At 46.4% G+C, this 21,087-nt stretch overlaps 1 protein-coding gene and 1 non-coding gene across 8 annotated transcripts in view; one reads left to right on the top strand and one right to left on the bottom strand.

The window, feature by feature from the left end:
- APLP2 (amyloid beta precursor like protein 2) overlaps nucleotides 1-21,087 on the bottom strand; it is a 69,799-nt gene that overhangs the window by 14,654 nt on the left and 34,058 nt on the right. For 4 of the 7 annotated variants that reach the window (XM_056860002.1, XM_056860004.1, XM_056860003.1 and 1 more), the window contains exons 2-9: nucleotides 20,256-20,429; nucleotides 17,722-17,851; nucleotides 10,840-10,952; nucleotides 9,407-9,585; nucleotides 8,639-8,853; nucleotides 2,434-2,564; nucleotides 1,808-1,882; nucleotides 24-182 (exon numbers count right to left, since the gene is read on the bottom strand). In XM_056860002.1, the coding sequence (XP_056715980.1) occupies nucleotides 24-182; nucleotides 1,808-1,882; nucleotides 2,434-2,564; nucleotides 8,639-8,853; nucleotides 9,407-9,585; nucleotides 10,840-10,952; nucleotides 17,722-17,851; nucleotides 20,256-20,375 (1,122 nt within the window). In that variant the 5' untranslated portion in view covers nucleotides 20,376-20,429. Of the gene's footprint in view, nucleotides 1-23; nucleotides 183-1,807; nucleotides 1,883-2,433; nucleotides 2,565-5,795; nucleotides 5,964-8,638; nucleotides 8,854-9,406; nucleotides 9,586-10,839; nucleotides 10,953-17,721; nucleotides 17,852-20,255; nucleotides 20,430-21,087 lie in introns of all 7 variants that reach the window. The other 3 variants (XM_056860000.1, XM_056860001.1, XM_056860006.1) reach the window with 1 other exon arrangement.
- On the top strand, nucleotides 3,445-3,516 carry TRNAG-GCC (transfer RNA glycine (anticodon GCC)). The gene has a single exon. It is a non-coding gene; the product is annotated as a tRNA-Gly (tRNA).

Here is a 21,087-nt window from a genome sequence, read left to right as displayed (position 1 = left end):
TTGAAATGATTCAGGGGACGAACCCGTGGGGGGTCAGTCTGCAGAGCAACTAGGTAGTTTTCCAGAGCGATCCGGCGGCGTTCATCCAGCATGGCTTCTACGCGGGCTAAGTGAGTCTCCACCAGCTGCTGCTTCTCGCTGGCAGCTTCTTTCTCGAGCGATTTAACCATGGCCTGGAATCGCTGCAGGAGCAAGAAGATACGTTGCAATGTTAACAGGCTGCAAGGAGATTAATTAGCGCCAACCTGATTAGCGATGCCTTGGTCAGCCAGGAGCTGCAAAACCTCAGAATCCAAACCTATCTAGTCTTACTCTGCAACTTGGTCCAAAAGTATAGCAGGGAAATGCAGAAGAAGAAGAGTTGGTTTTTATATGCCGACTTTCTCTACCCCTTAAGGGAGACTGAAACCGGCTTACAATCATTTTCCCTTCCCCTCCCCACAACAGGCACCTTGTGAGGTAGGTGGGGCTGAGAGAGCTCTAACAGAACTGTGACTTGCCCAAGGTCACCCAGCTGGCTTCGTGTCTAGGAGTGGGGAAACAAATCCAGTTCACCAGATTAGCCTCCGCAGCTCATGTGGAGGAGTGGGGAATCAAAGTCCAGATCAGACTTCACCACTCCAAACCACCACTCTTAACCACTACACCACGCTGGCCTTGTAGCCAGGGAAGCAGGTGTACCGGCAGCATTGGATAATTTAGCATTTGTGGCTTACAGAGATATGCACAAGCTTGTTTAATGCTAATAATAATAATGGGAACCATATTGACCTATTATAGAGAGTGCAAACAGGTTGAGGTCCTGCCCTAGGTCAGTCGATGTACCTTTGACAAACTGATAAAGAGTCGCAGAGGCTGAGAAAGGCATGAATCCTCTCACCCACTACGCACAAGCAGAAACATGTTTAAAGACAAGTAACAGACCTTGTAGTGAAATCCAATGCACTCAGAAGCAGGTCCCACTATATTTAATAGGGCTTACTCCCAGGTAAGTGTGCTAAGCATTGCAATCCCTTACTGCAAAACACCCAGATCAATTCTAACATTGTCAACTTTCAATTCTTCTACACAGTTATGGTTTAAGTTAGATTTTTTTTGTCGTTACCTTGTACATAATGTTTGCATTTATAAATAATTTAAATGGACATTGTCTGATTCTCTAGCATGAACAGGAAGGAAGCTTGCCTAGGCTACTGCAAATCAAGATGGACACGCCAATCTAAAAGTCAGAAAAATCAATCGGGGGCCGTTTATTTGCAGACCATTCTGATCTCCCATCTTCAGATGGCATAAATCAACGGCTAAGAAGTCCCTATTGAAAGTCCACTGCAGATTTCATTCTTAAGATGAGAGTTCAGTACTCCATCAGGAGGGCAATTTCATTCGCAACCTCATAGCTTTCTACTAGCTTTGCACAGATAAGAGCTTTGTATCTTCACGTTAACCACATCACACTAAAGACGACTATGAACAGTCCCTTGTTTCAGCTAAACCAGACAAAGTGTGGATGTCTACAGTTATCTTTCGGTGAGCCAACCAACACACCTTAGTGGTAGGTTTCATCTCTCCCCGCTGCTCAGCATAAAAGATGATACTAAGCAGCCACAACAGGGGGAAAAATCCCACAACCAAGAAATAGGCCACCTCTAGCAGCTAGTCGGAGAAGAGGATTAGTTTTGGAACATTATTCTACACTTTGGCTTCGACCAGATTATATAGCAAAGACTCCATGTCTGGAAAGATCAAAGCAACCAGATACTCTCAGACTAGAGAATCCCTCCTTATCCCTCTAGGTGTATTGGTTTACCTGAGTGAGAGTCTGCCTCTCTGCCTTTGGGAGATTCTTAGCTTGGTTTTCTGCTTCTTCCCATTCCTTCTTAACCTATATAAAAGCAAGAGAGTCACAAATATAGTCCAGGTTACTTCTGAGTTTCTTCACCATATGGAGACATAAGATTCATAGAATCACAGAGCTGGAAGGGATCACCAGGGTCATCTAGTCCAACCCCCTGTACAATGCAGGAGATTCACAAGTACCTCCCCCACCAACACCCCCAGTGACCCCTACTCCATGACCAGAAGATGGCCAAGATGCCCTCCCTCTCATGATTGCCTAAGGCCACAGAATCAGCATTGCTGACAGATGGCCATCTGGATACAGCACAAGAAGGGGTCTGAGGTTTTCAAGGAACGCTGAAGCCAAACACCCTGCATCAGAGAGAAGTTTCTAAATCAGGATCACAGGTTACTGGAAGCTCCGAGTCATGCAAGTTTAAACACCCCCTAGAGGACAAGCTCAAGCTTCAATAAACAAACAGATACTAGGGCCAAATTGGAAAACCAGCATACAAAGCAGATAGCCAACCAATAAGGCCACCATGTTGAATGTGCAGAACAACAACACTATGGCACTACAATTTAAGCAAGACATACCTGGTCCATGCGGTTGTGATGCCGAACCTCTAGCTGTTCCTTTGCTTTCAGGAAACGGGCATGCTCATTGTCATCTGCAGGGTTTTCGAAGTAGACGTCCACATCGTCAGTAGGCACAGGAGTAGGAGGAACTGGAAGAAGACAGGATGGGAAGTATCAAGGGCCCTGGATTCGGTAGCTGCTGCTGTGAATAACGGTGCCGGGAAAGGGAAAACATTGTGCCCGCTGATCTACTCACAGGAACAGCTTTTAGGGGAGGGGGTGTGGCTCAGTGGAAGAGCCTCTGCTTTGCATGCAGAAGGTCCCAGGTGCAATCCCCGGCATCTCCAGTTTAAAAGGACCAGGTGACAGGTGATGGGAAAGACCTCTGCCTGTGACCCTGGAGAGCCACTGCCAGTCTGAGTAGAAAATACTGACCTTGATGGACCAAGGGTCTGATTCAGTATAAGGCAGCTTTGCATGTGTGTGTTTAGCATTTCCAACTCAATTTTGATTTCTATCAACTACCAATTTTCTGTAGCACCTTAATTAGACATAATGTTTCAAGATATCTGAGGATGTCTTCAGAATCTTCTGATCTCAATCACTACGGATCCTGATTGTTTGAACTTGAACTATGGATAAGGCGATTGCCTCTCCTCCCACAAGTTTCTGCTGGGATCCATGGACGAGTAGATTAGCTGCTCAGTGTTCCCCCCAGATATCAATGAAATTGCTAGAGTAGTTTGACAGTTAAATCCCCTAGGAAAAGTCACACCCGTCAAGTCCCCATCTACCCCAGAAACCTTATCAAGTGATATGACAATAACATAGTTGTACAATACAACAAAGAGGCACAGCAAGGAAATCTATTTGCATAGTCACAACTGGACAGCTAGCGGGGGGGGGGGGGGAACGTGTCCTTCAAACATTTTTAAAGCGAAAGGAGATGAGGCTGCACCTCTATCAAATGATCACGACTTTTACTTGCAGAGTCCATATTTAGGAGTCAGACTAGCAAAAAGAGAGGGAGGGGCTGTGGCTCAGTGGTAGAGCATCTGCTTGCCATGCAGAAGGTCCCAGGTTCAATCCCCGGCATCTCCAGCTAAAGGGACTAGGCAAGTAGCTGATGTGAAAGACCCCTGCCTGAGACCCTGGAGAACCGCTGCCGGTCTGAGTAGACAATACTGACTTTGATGGACCGCGATGGTCTGATTCAGTATAAGGCAGCTTCATGTGTTCATGAGAAGCCATCTTTAGTGTCCTCTTTGCTAGTATGTGGCAGGACATGGTGCAAAGAAGAGTTGGTTTTTATACCCCACCTTTCTGTACCGTAAGGAGTCTCAAAACGGCTTACAATCGCCTTCTCTCCCCACCCCTCCACAACAGGCCCCTTGTGAGGTAGATGGGGCTGAGAGAGTTTGGAGAGAACTGTGACTAGCCCAAGGCCACCCAGCAGGCTTCATGTGGAGGAGCGGGGACTTGAACCCGGTTCTCCAGATTAGACTCCGCCACTCTGGACCACCCCGCCATGCTGGCTGTCACGTATCTTGAACTATGCTGAAGCACAGAAAAGGAAGTGTCAACCGCTAAGCTAAATGGCCTGAAACTAAAGCTATCTGAAGGTTTCTTATCATGTACCGAGAGGTTAGAGGCTTAGCTCAGGTACTGCTAACATTCCAAGAACTAGATTCGAGTCCAGTAGCACCTTGGCAGCTTCGACTCTTGAAAGATCATACCCCAAGAACCTTGTTGATCTCCAGGGTGCTAACTGGACTTGAATCTAGGTCTTCTACTGAAGTCCAACATGGCTACCCGCCTGAAACTGATAACCTTAAGTAACAGGTGGCAACCAAGGACAGTTGCGGCATCCAAACTTTGGAATTCCCTCCCTATAACTGTTTTGATAGCCTTTCTTTGCACTTTTCAAGCGGGACGTAGTGACAAGTTTACTTGCTGAAGCTTTGGCAGAGGGAGAAAGATAAAAGCTTTTTTAAAAAAAGTGTTATTGTATTTGCAGTGTTTGATTTGTGTGTGCAACGTCTGAATGTGTGTGGGTTGCTTATACTTTATGGCTGAATTGCTTTACTAGCTGCCTTGTGTACATTTTGTAGAAAGGTGAGACAGATATTTTAAAGGACGGTCACTAAATGTAAACACGAGGAAAACATGGGATTAGCGTTTGCAGGAACAACAAGGGGTTAGCCATAAATCCAAATTGGCCCTGATTAATAATTTTCGAAGCTGACTAAGAGTAATTTCAAATCGAACCTGATCGGCCTCCTGTACTTTGTCCAGACGATTGCGCAAGATGCATTTTGTACACTGATTGAACCCTTGGAAAGGCGTCTTGGAACTGACACTTGACTCTCAGTCCTTTTACCCCAACAGGGAACTGACTTCAGAGACAGTGACTGTGGATGCTGCCATTACAAAAAGCTCCATCTCTCTGTCAACGGGAGCCCAAATTAGACGTGCGGCATACTGCTCTATGTTTCTGAACCAGCTTTTAATAGAGATGCCCCAATTTCCACCCTCAAATCCTTTTGGGATGGGATGAACTTTTGTTCAGAAAGCTCCTGACATCCGCATCTTTTATTCCACCACTTCAATCAGGATCAACTCAATCAAAAGCATTTGCATGGAGCCCATTTTTGTAAACAGGATTACTGCTTGTATAGACAGACTGCCAAGCCCTGGGAAGTACAAAAAAGCCTTTCAAAAGACCTCTGCAAGCAGCCAAAATGGAAGTGCTGGAATTCAGCAGTAAGTTAAAAAGAAATGTTTTGGATGGATCTATTGTAATAGCTAGCAAAAAGGGCGGCAAAAGCCTCCAGCTATCAAATACAGTAATCAAGTTGTGGGCCGTATTCTGACGCTACAGAAAACAAAGCAAGACATTTTGCATTTGAAAAGGGCACAAGGAAGATTCTCCTATCAGTGGCAACCATCTGGAGAATATGGTTTAAAGGGGGATGCATGATTCTTTCACCTTGGCAATGCGGAAAGAAAACAGGGCCCGAATGAGGTGAATGAAGACAGCCGTTTGATAGCAAAAAAAGCTCAATCCCTACTACAAGATCTAGCAGAGGATTAACTGAGCCTTAATTACACTTACGGGTGAGATGTTACATTTTTTAGAGGCAGACAAATGCATGCAGGAAAGCAAGTCTCCCCTGGCTGCAGAAGCGTTAAGTCGAGGCCAAAATCTGAAGCCGCACAGAGACAAGAGGGGACTTTTGTAGGACAGACAGGACTTGGGCAGACACCAGGGGTCCGTAGGATGAGGCCACACACAGATCTTCCCTTGAACCAGCCAAGGATAAGACAGACAGGACAACAGCTCGCTGCAAGAGGGGGCCACAGCGGGAGGCGGGACTTACTCATCTTTTTACACACCGCCATACAATACTCCTCTGACTCAAAATTGTTCCTGTTGCCTCCGCAGCCTCCATATATAAAGCGAACGCACTTTCTCTTGTATATGTCGAAGTACCAACGGGGCATCACAGCCCGGCAGGGACCTGTCATCGCCTCCTGGGAGCAGACAGCTGTGTGGGAGATGGTTAAAGCATCAGCCGGTGGCGAGGAGCACAGCTCTGCTAAGCTTTTTCAACAGCGACGAGGGCTCTGGGTCAGTCTGAGCAGTTTGCCCAGGGCACTCCACAACAGTCATCGATTACTTTCCCTATTGCCATGCCACGGCTGGGAGTGGGGGGTGCTATTTTCTGAGGCCGAGCATAACCCCAGTAACAGGAGTGGTGTTAACACTAGGTGTGTGCGTATCTATAAACCCAAACCGAAAATAAACCCGAAATTAGCCATTTCAGTATATTTCCTGTTCAGGTTTACAGAATGCACAAAGCTGGGGAGAAAGCTGAAGCCGAATAGGGTCCTGGGGGGTGTCATTTTTCGAGGTAGAGCCCCCAAATTCACAGCATAGCTTGAAGGGACTCTCCTTACACGACCCCTGTAGTTTGGTGAAGATTGGGTCAGGGGGTCCAATTTTATGGGGTCCAAAAGGGGCTGCCCCCCCTCCTCCAAAGACAACCATTGCAAACTTCTCAATGCTTGCCTATGGAAGAGGAGGAGCAACCATAAAATCAGACCCCCTGACCCAAACTTTGGGGTTTGTGCAAGGACAGTCCCTTCAAGCTACGCTGTGGATTTGGGGGCTCTACCTCAAAAAATGGCCCCCCCAGGGCCAAATTTTTTCGGGAAACCGGAAAATAAGCTGAACGCCCATATTTACCAGTATGGGTATTTGGCTTATTTCAGGCTTCCCCAAAAAAAATCAGGCCCAATAAACCTGAACCCAAAATTTACTGATTTTTTTTTTTTTTTTTTTTTTTTGCACAGCCCTAGTTATCACTGAACCTGAACCCTGTGTTTTCCAGGTGGAGGGTAGGTTTTAATGCAGAAGCGTATCTAGTCCTTATGACATTCACAAGAATGAAGAGGTTCCGAGCAGCAGTCTCTAAACTTCCATTCAGCTCGTTACAAAAACCACTCTGCATATTATAACCAATCTTTTGCCCTGCCTGCAGTGTGGCAACTGACTTGATTCTTGGTGCCTCCCTGCAAGGGAGAGCTTTGGTGGTGGGTGTTGCTTCCATCCCTCCAACCTGGGCTTCCATTTCACACACACAGCCTGTCTCTCCCACCAATGGGTTTCAGTGACAGCTTCTTTGCAATCAGTGTAACCTTTAAAGCACTTAAAGCATTATCACAGAGAGATGTTCAATATTGTGGCAGGTGTTATAGTACCTGGGATTTGTCCTACTCCTGCTATCAAGGAACAACCACAGGGGAACCCAACTATTTTGCATGTCTTCTGAGGGCTTCTGCCCAGTTGCCACTGAAGTGGTAAATTTGCAACTGGGCTATCAGGGAGAAAGATCAGGTTTCCTCTGTGCTAAAGCAAAGGGTTTGTTTGGGGGTGGCAATATGGAATAATTATTAGATCATGTGAGTCATCGACTACTGTGGGAATATCCTACTGCATGGATTCCATTAACCCATCCATGCCAAAGAGACATCTAGGCCCTACTACGCAGGGGACTCTAAGGTGGTATATAACTTGGACTGTAACACCATTAGCCATGGAAATGGGTGTGCTTTCTTCAGGCTTGGTTCCACTGAATCAAAAGTAGCCACAGGCAGACAATGGTGAACTGCTGTCAAACCCCAAGAACAGCAGTGCTTTTTAAGAACATGCACATAAAAGGACTAATAAGTCAATAGTAAGCAAGTATTCTTCAAAACCCAAAGCCAGCTGTAATCCCTTCAATAAGATAATCGGCTTGATACTCCCTTGTATTATAACATTTGGATCCCTAGATGTCTACTTTTTCCCCTGCCCCCAGCCTCATGCAATAAGTTCACTTGCTGAAATAATGCTGGCACTTTGCCAACTAGGAAAAAAAAAATTTTTTACCGGCAAGATACAAGAGCTGCTGTTAACTATTCTGCAGTTTGTACTGAACTGAACTCCATTCTCTGCAAACACTTGCATATGCAGTACAGAGCAATCTGGCAGACTGTTGCCTGTCAAAACGCTACAAACGTTTAAGATACCAAGCAACAGAACTGGTTGCTTTGAATTACTCTGCTTTCGGGACCTAGCAGAGGTCTGATCAATTGTGTAAAACAGATTAGGATCCTTTCAATGATGAGACAGCTTACCTTTTGGGGACACTGCTTTATTTAAGCATCCAGCTTCTCATCTTCAGGAGGAAACCTGAACAGCTTCTTAACGCAAGAAAAAGGAAGCTTAAAAGGATCGTGTCCCCCAAAAGGGATGAAACGGTGCATCACTCTTTTCATGATGCTTATCTGTTAAACTTGTTTCTCTGGTAACCCATAATAAAAAAAACGAACCATTGTCCCGGTCTCTGGAATTTTTTTCTAAAATTAGACCACACAGATGCGTTTCAGCACTGGTTCCTAGAGGGCACTTGCGCCGAGTGCCAGAGACGAACGTTTTCCAATGAAACTGTCGGTCAGCTGGCATTCATACGCCCCAAGCTCCAGTGGGGGGGGGGGAGAATCACCTGCAAAGAGCGGCACACAGTGTTCTCCGCTGACCTATTTGGCAATTAAAAGCATCCAAACGGGAAGCCTACTGGACTGGAAATGGAACATTCAACATACAGACGGCCAAGATCAATCGGCAACCGCTGAAACAGACGGAGGCCAAAATGAAAGCTGTCACACGGCTGCTTACTTTTCACGTCGTTCATTATTTCCTTCTCGGAGAGAGATTTTTCAACGCCCGGCTCTGTCGGAGGCTCCTCGTTGTAATCTTTATAGCCGTCGTAATAGTAATCCCGGTCTACCACCACTTCCTCTTCATCTTCCTCTCGCTCCTCTTCTTCGTCCTCGTCCACCTCCACGGCCGCCGCTGTGAATTCTTCTGCGTCTGCCTCGGTAGGGAACTCGCTAAAAAGGTCGCAATTAGAAGGGGGAAGTTAATGCTCCTTTGCAGGCTGCCTTTGATGGGAACGAGCAGCAATTTGCTTTACGCCAGTTTTAAAAGCAGTGGTAGGAGAGGATGAGCGTCCAGATTGCAAATAATCCAAACCAGCCTCAGCTACCAGATGCTCCCCTTTTACATCTATGCTTGTTATCAGTTGCATTTGATACAAGTAGCTCCAAAGTGAGGCTTTAAAAAAAAATCTACATCCCATATGCAGTTAACAGCAACTAACAGTAGTAGATTCCAAGTAGTCGCCATGGCTCCCGACAAAAGGGAGAAAAGAGGAGAGAAACTCAGAACTTTAAAAGACTGAACAAAAATAAAAACCCATTTCTTGAGCTAGGCATCTCCTACATACACAATTCATAATTAGTCACCAGTGCGTATAACATCACGTTTCTCTGCTCCTCTGAGACGGCACCTACTTCACTTATAATCCTCGTGACCGCTCTGCTACCCCAACCAGTGGGGAAAAAACTACAGATAAAAAGCAGAAAACAGGGTTATAACTGCTACCTTTTATAACTATCATAGTTTTCTTCCTCTTCTTCATCTTCCTCCTCCTCTTTGGAAAGTGCTTCATCCACAATTTTGGACTGCGGGCAACACACATACTCTGTGCCATGGAACTGGTCTACTCCACAAGGTAGCAGCATGCCGTAGCTGTGCAGGATCATCCCCTCGGTTAAGCAAGCCTAGGAGTAGCATTTTGGCAAATATTAGAAGAGCGCCCCTTGCTTCACTGAAGCACCTTACATCCAAGCAACCCAGATATGATATCAGGTATTTACAGTACAGCACCATTCATCTTACAAAAGATGAAGACCAATGCACCTAAGACCGATGTACCGCACTCAGGTGTGGCAAAACCTGGCAGCCATATCATATAGCACTTCTTACCTTAGGGGAGGGATTGTGGCTCAGTGGTAGAGCATCTGCTTGGCATGCAGAAGGTCCCAGGTTCAACCCCCGGCATCTCCAGTTAAAGGGACTGGGCAAGTAGGTGATGTGAAAGACCCCTGCCTGAGACCCTGGAGAGCTGCTGCCGGTCTGAGTAGACAATACTGACTTTGATGGACCAAGGATCTGATTCAATATAAGGCAGCTTCATGGGTTCATGTATGTGAGTCAGTCAACTGATCAGTCAAATATTCCATAAAGCCAAGAATGCCACAGTGTAGATGGCAGCTCACCTTTATTGTTTCATTATAACTGGCTAGTGAGGGGCAGCTTGCCCCCCGAGAACTACATGGGCAGTATGAAGTCTAATATCGATGTTTGCAATGCACATTTTACCTTGAAACGGAAAGCGGCACAATGCAGAAGTCCAAATTCGAGCTGCATATAGTAATTATACATTTTACATGAAGAGCATGAATTTGTGAATGTTTCTGCTTATTAACATTTTTAGAAACCAACCCCAGGAGCATGTAAGAGGATTCCCACCCCCATCCAAAAAACAAATCTCAAATTTAATCGCTCTGCTTTTCAAAAGTCTGGCTCAAGAGGCAACCTCAAGTGTTCCAAATCTAGATGTTTTTAAGCCTCAATTACAGATTACTTTGTCCAAGTAAGAAAGGAGCCTGATTTTGAAGCAACCACATAGCTACGTATCCGATACTCTGACCTAGCAAGAAAGCTTGCAGGGAACTGGCAACAAACCAGAATCACCAAACTGGTTAAGAGAATGAAAATGCAACTCCATCTTACGCTGGTGTGTGTGTGTGTTATTTAAGCCTATGATCTCAGCTGCTTTGTTTTGGTAGTTCAGGAATAGCAGAACTCAATTAACTTGAGCTGAACTCAAAATACTAGCTCTAGACTGAACCCCTACAATTACTCCTAGAAGAAAACCAAACCTTTTTGAACATTGCATTCCAAGGTCTCCTACAGTTTCAAACGGCACTTTCTTCCTCCCAATACCCATTTCTCATCTCGCAGCTAGTTACCTCTTTTGCCACAGTGTGCCAGTACTGGTGACTTTTGCACACATCCATCCGCTCCCTGTGGAAGAACCGGCACTTCTCTGGAACCAGGAGGACGTCGCTGACAAACTCGCCCACTGGAAAAGAGGAGAGGCAAGATTCATGAAATGAAGGCACGCCAGCCTGGCTTTCTAACTCAAAGCCCTTCTGCGTTTCATCTCAGAAAAAAAGGTGTGCTTGTTATTGGACTCTGTAAGAATTATGAAACATTCACAGATGAATAAATTAGGTTAACACATTTCTATGCTTAGAGTGCTGCTCAAATATAGATATCCTACTTCATTCTTAGTGCTCAGAATTTTAAATGAATCCGGCAGACATTTCAAGGTGACTGAAAGCTTCGTGCAAGAAGCTACTTAACTCTTCCTGGAATACATAACAGCACAAACAAGTTTACCAGCAATATTTTATAATGATGAACCTATACCAAAACCAAAACCACCAGCAACAGTTGACACCGTGTATGTTTTCGTTCCACGGTTTTCCTATGTGTCCAAGATGTCCATTACTCCTCCAACTAATGCCATTTAACACTTGTTCAGTAGCAACACTGTGCCAGGTTACAAACCAAGTATTATATCCCGTGGGCCAGGGGTCTCCAACCTTTTTGAGCCTGTGGGAATTCTGACACAGTGAGGTGGGCAGGGGGAGAAGCCAGCCACAAAATGGTTGCTGAGGCTTACCTTCAGTCACACCGTGAAGATCCTTGTGCTGTGGTGGCAGCTGCTACATAAGCAGCATTTTTAAAAATTTTGCATAGCCAATCAACTTTCCAGTGGCCAACCGCCCCACCAAGGAGTTGGTTTTTATATGCCGACTTTCTCTGCCACTTAAGGAAGACTCAAACCGGCTTACAATCACCTTCCCTTCCCCTCCCCACAACAGACACCCTGTGGGGTGGGTGAGGCTGAGAGAGTGTGACTTGTCCAAGGTCACCCAGCTGGCTTCATGTGTAGGAGTGGGGCAACAAATCCAATTCACCAGATTAGCCTCCGCTGCTCATGCGGAGAAGTGGGGAATCAAACCCGGTTCTCCAGATCAGACTCCACCGCGCCAAACCACCGCTCTTAACCACTACACCAAGCTGGCTCTTAGAGACTTAGAATACCATGGCTATGGAATTCATACTTTTGTCCATCCAGTTCTTCAGTTAAGGGACAGAATTTGTCATCTGCTCAGACACAACAGCTACCAACTGGGAAGCAGAGCAGATGCTTATAGCTCGCAGGTCTTTGAGGCTTAAAGATTGAGAGAAAACAACAGAAAGCGTCACTAGCGCAGCTGTGTTTCCTGCATCTGTCCACACACATATGCATCACAGCAGCATCAATTCTCCAAGCTGCAGGCCAATCACAGCAACAGCTCCTCCCCTTCCCAAGCAATACCAGGCAGCTGCAGCCAGTACAAAAACAGATACGCCCACTTTTGTTGGGGTCACCATTTCTAGCAGAGGCAATGGCCAATAGTTGTGCTAGCTGAAGCTGGCGTTCTGGCTGGCCTGCAGGAAACTGGCTGAATGTCCAGAAAGGAGGGACTTGGCATGGGGGGGGGGGAGTACAGAGACGAAAAAGACTGCCATTGCAACCTTTCCTGGGGGTAGATGGTCAGGAATCGCCACTGGAAGGAAAAGAGCTCTCTTCTCCCTTCCACGTCACTACCCCAAATACAGGGCTGCAAATGGAAGGGGAGGGCAGGCAAATGCAGCCTGAGTAAATCTACCATGACCCTTGGGAAGGGCCCTTGGCTCAGTGGTAGAGCATCTGCTTTGAATGCAGAAGGTCCCAGGTTCTATCCCTGGAATCTCCATTTGAAAAGGATCAGGTGGCCGGTGATGGATAAGAGCTGCATCTGAGACCCTGGAAAGTCACTGCCTGTCAGGGTAAACAATACTGACCTTGACGGACCGATGGTCTCACACAGTATAAGGCAGCTTCAAGTAAGTTTACAATCCTATCTGTTATACTGCAATCCATACCAAGCAGCATTAAGAAGGTTGTCCAATATCCATACTGAATATCCATACTGACTTCAACAGAACTGCATATATTTTATTTTATTTTTGCAACAGATTAAATAAAACAGAATACAAACCACACAGCAACACAAACTGAACTCCTTGCAAACGGAGCTATTTTCAGTTTCACTACAGCGTGGTGTAGTGGTTCAGAGCAGCGGACCCTAATCTGAAAACCGGGTTAATTCCCCACTCCTCCACATGAAGCCTGCTGAGTGACCTTTGGCCAGTCACAGTTCTCTCAGAACTGTCTCAGCCCACGCAGAGGCAGTCAATGGCAAACAACCTCCACCTCTGACCACTTCTTGCCTTGAAAATCCTATGGGGTCACCATAAGTCAGCTGTGACTTGACGGCACTTTCTGCCACCAGCAACTAATTAAATCCCTGTCGTGTACAAGATGATTTTTTCAACACAGCAGCCATATTCCAAGCCATGACACTCCACTATCCACCTTTAAAAAGGTAAAGGTCCCCTGTGCAGGCACCGGGTCATTCCGGATCCATGGGGTGACATGACATCCCAACGTTTACTAGGCAGACTTTGTTTACGGGGTGGTTTACCAGTGCCTTCCCCAGTCATCTTCCCTTTACCCCCAGCAAGCTGGATGCTCATTTTACCTACCTCGGAAGGATGGAAGGCTGAGTCAACCTTGAGCCGGCTACCTGAAACCGACTTCCGTAGGGATTGAACTCGGGTCATGAGCAGAGCTTGGACTGCAGTACTGCAGCTTACCACTCTGCGCCACGGGGCTCCTATCCACCTTTAGCAGGTCTTTTTGCACTGAGTTATTTCCAGTTAGGGAAACGCACATAATTAAAACAGGTGGAATATTCATACAGGCAGATGCAACACAAACCCACTAATCCTGTACCTGGGGATGCCAGTCTGACTGAGAAAAGGCCCAGCCCTTCCCTTGGTTAACAACCATTTTGTGGACACAGGCCACTGATCAGACAGGGAAAAAAGCATATGCAATATCCAAATATGTGCATTTTTAAAGAAAAAATCATTCTGGGGATGCTTATGAATTAAGCATCCATTCAAGGACATCATGAAGCTAAGCCAACATCTTCAGGGCTTTGAACACGTTAAATCTTCATTAATCGCCTCATTTGTTTCACAATGGGATGTTTTTACTATGCTGTAGACTGCACATTTCAAATTTCCTTTTTGACCACATCCAGTCAGAATTGCTTAAGTTATAGCCAGGTGCAATAAAATGACAAGAAACTGAACCCTCAGGTTTTTTTAACTTTGGTTTCTTGCAGCCAGGTTGATATTTGCATTAGAGCTTCCTACCCGTTTTAGAAACGGCCTTGTGACCAAGACGTCTGTGTCAATAAATGGCAGAGGTTGCTTTGACTTGGTCAAAACCAAACAAGGAACTAGAGACTTCCATACAGGTGTGTTCAGAACATTTATATCCCACCTTTTGATTTAAGGCTGCTTCCACGTGGGATATCCCCCTACCCAGATGAGCCGTGGGAAGACCCCATAGTAAAAAGGGAGCATCCACACAATGTCCAGAAATGACTCATCTCAGCTCCTGTTCCCTTCCCCCTTTAATCTGGAGAAAACCAAAGCCTAAATTCCCTGCTTAAATAGGACACTGGAGGAAACTGTGGATAGAACGTATATCTAGACCAGTGGTTCCCAAGGTGGGCACTACCACCCCCTGGGGGGCAGTGGGATTACCTAGGGGGCTCTAAGAGGCAAGGGGACAGCAGGGGGGGCATTAGAGGTGGGGCCCTTCAACAGTGTTGTTGGATAGGGTAGGGGGCGCTGGGATTGAATTTGTGGAACCAAGGGGTCGGTGGCACGAAAAGTTTGGGAACCACTGATCTAGACACTCCACCCATAGCTACTAAAGGGAAGGGGCAGAGCCCTCTTATCTGGAGAAATGGGTCCGATCCCCTACTTCTCCACATGGAGCCTGCTGGGTGACCTTGGGCCAGTCACAGTTCTCTCTCTGCCCACACGGAGGGAGGCAACAGCAAATCACCTCTGGGCGTCTTTTGCCTTAAAAACCCTACGGGGTCGCCACAAGTCAGCTGTGATTTGACGGCACTTTTCCGCCACCCAAAAGACCCATTCATTCCGCCGAGAATGTCAGAACTATAATATCAGCTCGCTAGTTACAGTGGTGATTTTAAGCAGGCTGCTTTCACGGCCAACCGTGCAGGACTGCTGCAGTTGTGAGTAGCTCCTCGTGGCAGAGCCACCATGTAGAGATGGAAGCGGCCTTTGTGTGGCAGCTGCTCCACATAATGAGTCAGAGAGAGGTGGGAGGGAATGTGCCACAGGGGGCCGCTCCCACTGAGTTGTATTTTTATCCCTCCTAGGCCCTCGGTTCAACATGCAATACAATAAAATGTAAACACAAAACTGAATGCAAATGTGCTGCTGCTAAAAGCGGCAATTGCAGCCTACAGGCACCCGCTAATTAAAGAAGCGTCAATGCTGCCAGTTCTCCCTTGGCTTCCTTGCGGCAATCCTATCAGCAGAAGCAGCCTCATTCCAGGCCAATTGAGATACTGGGTTCCCCGGGCTCATATGACAAAAGGTACTCTACTAGTCAGGTATTATTTGAAGTCCGTGAGCTTTCAGATAACTTTGTTCTTAGCTGAATGATCACCTTCAATGGGAAAGAAAGCTTCACGCCCACAGCTCCCGCTCTGGATTCTCCTCCTCAGGTATGCAGTATGCTGCTTTAACTTTTCGTATGTTCTGGGATCTGAGATACACAACAGCTCAGGAGCAGCATATCGTGGCTTCTCTTTGATCCGTCCTCCAAGTTGCCACAAGCATAAACGCAGCATAGAAATTTCTAAGACCACGGAGCCAACCACACTACTTCAGCACTGCCAAGTGAACCGCAGTGAACACGGCCTTTCTTTAGCTACTATTTTGTGCTTTCCCAGAGGGCTTGCTAGAGAGAGGGGCGCACGTCATGGGTTGGAATACATGCAATCCACTCCAAAATATGGAAGGATAAAGTGCTCTACGCACAGTGAGACTGATGAGTAGGATCTCTTACGGACGTGATCCTCCCTGATTCAAGGGAGAAGACTGCGAATCCACTATCGGGCATTATGTACCAATATTTGCGTTAAAAAGCAGTTTGTAATTCTGCACAGAAAAGAGGTATAGAAGAAGAGTTGGTTTTTATACCCCGCTTTTCTCTACCTTTTACAAGTCTCAAAGCAACTGACAATCGCCTTCCCTTCCTCTCCCCACAACAGACACCTTGTGAATTAGGAGGAGCTGAGAGAGCTCTAATAGAGCTGTGACTAGCCCAAGGTCACCCAGCAGGCTTCATGTGGAGGAGTGGGGAAACAAATCCAGTTCACCAGATTAGCCTCCGCCACTCATGTGGAGGAGTGGGGAATCAAACCTGGTTCAGATTAGAGTCCACCACTCTTAACCACTACACCACGCTGGAGTCCATCATAAATCCTCCTATGAAGTTACTATTTCCCCTTATTAGTTCTTTCAACATCTCTCAGAGAGCCTTCAAAAATCCAATGGTGCAAAGTAGGGCGCTATAAGAAGAAGAGTGGGCTTTTTATAGTCCAACTTTCTCTACCTTTTAAGGAGAATCAAACTGGCTTACAATCCCCTTCCTCTCCCCACACAGACACCTTGTGAGGTAGATGGGGCTGAGAGAATTCGGAGGAGTGGGGAATCAAACCCGGTTCTCCAGATTAGAGACCACCACTCTTAACCACCACACCACGCTGGCTCAATAGGTTCTGAACACCTCCTGCACCAGGATGGAGCTCACTGTCAAGTACTTAAGCAAAGTTCTTTATTCAGATGGTGGCGCAAAACAAGATTTTGATCTTTCCATAAGCAGGGAGTACCTAGAGTTCCCAGCTGATCATCATGGACACAGGGGAAAGCATTCTGAACTGATTAGGGTTTCTCAGCTGCTGAGATTTGTGGCAGTTTGAAATAATCGTAGTTTCAGGAATGTAACCATGTTGACCTGAAGTAGAAGAGCTAGATTCGAGTCACGTAGCTCTTTAAGACACCAAACAAGATTATGGGGGTGTAAGCTTTTGAGAGTCAAAGCTTACACCACAAAAATCTTGTTTGGTCCCTAAGGTGCTACTGGACTCGAATCTAGCTCTTGAAATAATCAGAGACCCAAATGAGAGAGAAAGAGCCCCATGGCACAGAGTGGTAAACTGCAGTACTGCAGTCAAAAAGCTCTGCTCACAACCTGAGTTCGATCCCGATGGGGAATGACCAGGCGCTTGCACAGGGGACTACCTTTACCAAATGAGAGAAGACTTGAAAAGATTAGCACTGGAAACATTAAACATAAGGTTCAGAGCTCCAGAGCAAGATAAGCCTCTCCCAAGAAAAAAAAAGTCATGGCATACTGGATGTAGAGATGCTTTCCAAGCTTATTTCAGTGCAAGGTGAGCGTTTTTTGCCATGCCAGCTGCCCCTTCCTTAGGCAGCGATCATGGTGTACTGCACTACATTCAGATCTGATTTTCATACTAAAAGACCGAGTGCAGAAGACCGAGTGATCAGCTGAACTAAAGAGAGAGAGAGATAAATGCTGATGTCCTACCAGATTAATCCTTACCATTAAAGCTAGCCTGAAACGGTTTATGTACTTGCTGCATGGACAGTTCTACCAGATGTTTACCACAGATCGGGACACTTATGTCAAAATCAGTTTGCACCAACCGTGACAGTACGAGGACCCTCCAGGTATGGCAATCCAACAGGCAAATGTTGTTGTTTTTTTTAAAGATGCAACAACCAAAGGAAAGGTTATGCAGAGTTAAAATACGTTAGCCTGATGTACTTACCAAGACACTTGAAGGGAACGACAATATGAGTATGGCCCTTGCATTGCTTCCGGCCCTTTTTGCACCAGTTCTCAATGCTGACAGGTTGGTTTGCTTCCACCACGTTCGTAATCTGAAGCTCTGGATAGATCTATTCAAAAGCAATATACAGTAAATACAAGAAGAACCAATTCACTCTTTCCAGATGAGAGTCAAGGGGGGGGGGAACCAGAAGAAATGTCACTTTATAAAAGGGAAGAAGTTCCATAGGGGGCCACAGAATGTGTAATAATAATTAAAAAAATAACCCTAGCTTTTGATTGAATGCAGCTGAAGTTGTACTGGGTTATCCCATAAAGACATAGTTTAAGAGGAAAATCAAACTCTGTTAAGTATCAAAATATAACCCGAAACTTGACATTTTCTTAGGTAAACATGCAGGTGAGAATTCTAGACATTACCAAGGAATGAAAGCCCTCAATGCTGAAAAATAGCATATGTGCACAGACCAGCCTTTAAAAGGAAAGAAATGCCACTAGACCCAATGTTGCTGGCACTTGGCTAATGCCATTGTGTTATCGAAATACTAAAGCAAATCTGTGACCCACATGTTGCTCTGCTCGCCTGGACGGCACCATCACATCTCTCTTACAAATGCAGGGTCCCACAGGAATGAGAACAGTTGCTGCTGACTTGTCGTTTAACAAACTGATTGGCAGGAACTGGAAGCGCTGGCATGGGCATCAGAGTGGCATATGGCACTGGCCGATGCTGCTCCTCTGGCTATGATTAGGTGGCAATTTTGTCTGGTCGAGCCAAGGAAGTACAGCCTCTTCAGCTGCACTCTTTAAGGCCAAAGGTCTGAGAACAATAAAAGGCTGCTTGCCCAGAGGCAGGAAAGGACAAAGTGCAGAGATGTGGAAAGAAACCTGGAGAAATTGTGGGAGGGAATGCTATTTCCCCTCTGCCTCTCCCTCCCCACCCCAGATTTTCTTCAATTTTTCCAGTAGAAATCAACCATCAACCACCAAACACGCATGCAATAATATTATCAATACATAACATTTAATCTTTTTTCGTTACCGGATTAATTCTGAGCATGCAGGCTTGTGCCTGTATGGTGCAGTGGTTAAATGCGGTGGTTTGGAGCTGTGGACTCTGACCTGGAGAACCGGGTTTGATTCCCCACTTCTCCACATGAGCGGTGGAGGCTAATCTGGTGAACTGGATTTGTTCCCCACTCCTACACATGAAGCCAGCTGGGTAACCTTGGGCTGGTCACAGCTCCCTCAGCCCCACCTACCTCACAGGGTGCCAATTATGGGGAGGGGAAGGGAAGGTGATTGGAAGCCTGTTTGATTCTTCCTTAAGTGGTAGAGAAAGTCGCCATATAAAAACCAACTCTTCTTCTTCTTGTCTCTCCCCACCCACTGTTGAAACTTAGTCAGCCCTTGTGTATCTGAAGAGAGGGAAAGGGCTTCACCCCCCACCCCATGCCCTTTCACTGTCTCCCCAGAATGAAGGACGAGGCTGCCAGAGGAGAGCGTCAAGAAAAGGGAGTAAAATCACCATCACCCCACTGTAGGCTGCTTGTTCTTTTCACGGGTGGCTGGCGTGATGATATTGCATCTCTGCAGGCAGCTGGCTCTCCTGGAAGCTACCCAGGTGCTGGAATGAGAGTGCGGAGGCTAGACAGAAGGGTGAGGTGGGGGCGCTGCTGGAGAGGATGGGCCCTGAACCTCCATCCCTGGCACAAGGCCCGCACTCCTGGGAGGCTTGCAGCTTTTCCACCCCTCCAGCCCCCTCAGCAGCAGGTGTTTCAAGGCCGGAACCACCAGCCAACCACAGCAGCCTTGCTCATCTTCCCAGCAGGTGCCATGTTGAGGACCATGGCTACTAGTACAAAATGGATGCTAGTCATGATGTATACCTATTCTCTCCAGGATCAGAGGAGCATGCCTATTCTATGAGGTGCATTGGAACACAGGCAGGGCAATGCTGCTGCAGTCATCTTGTTTGTGGCTTCCTAGAGGCACCTGGTTGGCATGATGGACATGATGGACCTTGGTCTGATCCAGCATGGCCTTTCTATGTTCAGTGATCAGAGGAGCTACAGCTGAGATGTCAGAGCCTCATGTGGCTCTCGAGCCAGTGCATATCACTTCTCTATATTCTATGCAATATTCTTTTAGTCGTTATTGTTGTTGTTGTTGTTGTTGTTAGAGTAATAGCCTGCCCCCCGCCCCCAGCAGCTGTCGGTTACTCGTTCCAAATAACTACGTAACAGCTCTGTAAGACGATCTACGGAATTAAGCAAGTTTAAGTTTTGATCTGGTAAGAAAACAAGTATTGCGTATATTCCAATTTGTTCCCAAATTGGGGGGGGGGGGGGAGGAACAGGACAATGCAACAGGGCACAGGAATGGTGACCTTTCTGCCTCTAACACTGTTTTGACAAGTCCTGAACAAACTGCAACGCCGCTTAAGAAATTTCTGAACATTTAAAAGCACATTTGAACGATGGCTGAAATGAAGTGTGAAGAATCGTCGCTTACCTCCTGGCAGTACTGCAGAACCTCTTCTTTTGTTCCAAAGCAGCTCTTGGTCCCTGCAGTATCTGGCTCCCATTTCCCAGTCTGGATATTCACGTGCATATTCAGCTTTCCACAGAACATGGCAATCTGCGGCTCTGCCACAGCAAACCCCGTGCCAGCATTGGCAGCAAGTGCCTGTGGGAAACCAATCGTATTTTACATATAATCAGCTAATAATCTGGAGGGGGGGGGATTTAGACAACACCCAAGTGTCAGAATGTGCCATCGAGGACAGGACTTTACATTTCACGCAGAAGCTTTCAACCTTTTCTGCACCATAAATTCTTTAAGCAGGGTAAGCCCTCAGGCTCTTGAACGCCTTCCTGTCTTTCAGCATTAAAAAACCAATACAAAAAACCCCGTAATTTGTGCTTCTAAACTACAGCCCTGCTTTCATCCAAGTATTGACTTCCAAAGCCTTAGAGCGGATGTCAGCTGCCAGATCACCCGAGGCCCTGTATGTACAGCAACCATCTGCATCAAACCGAACTAGGCAGCTATGCGCAGAATCCCGCCTCCCGAACACCATCCAGCTCCCAACCAGTTACAGTGGAGAACTACAAAGAAATAGTGAATATTGATGCAGCTGAGCCACAGCTGCCAACTTGGAAGGCTTTAAGAGGGGAGTGGACATGTTCGTGGAGGAGAGGGCTATCCATGTCTACTAGTACAAAATGAATACTAGTCATGATGCATACCTATTCTCTCCAGGATCAGAGGAACCTGCCTATTATATGAGGTGCTGTGGAACACAGGCAGGATGGTGCTGCTGCCGTCGTCTTGTTTGTGGGCT

This window comes from Euleptes europaea, chromosome 14 (genome assembly GCF_029931775.1).
Source record: "Euleptes europaea isolate rEulEur1 chromosome 14, rEulEur1.hap1, whole genome shotgun sequence".
Taxonomy (NCBI): Eukaryota; Metazoa; Chordata; class Lepidosauria; order Squamata; family Sphaerodactylidae; genus Euleptes; species Euleptes europaea.
The sequence above is the reverse complement of the archived record's forward strand: the minus strand, read 5'-3'. Positions and strand labels throughout refer to the sequence as shown.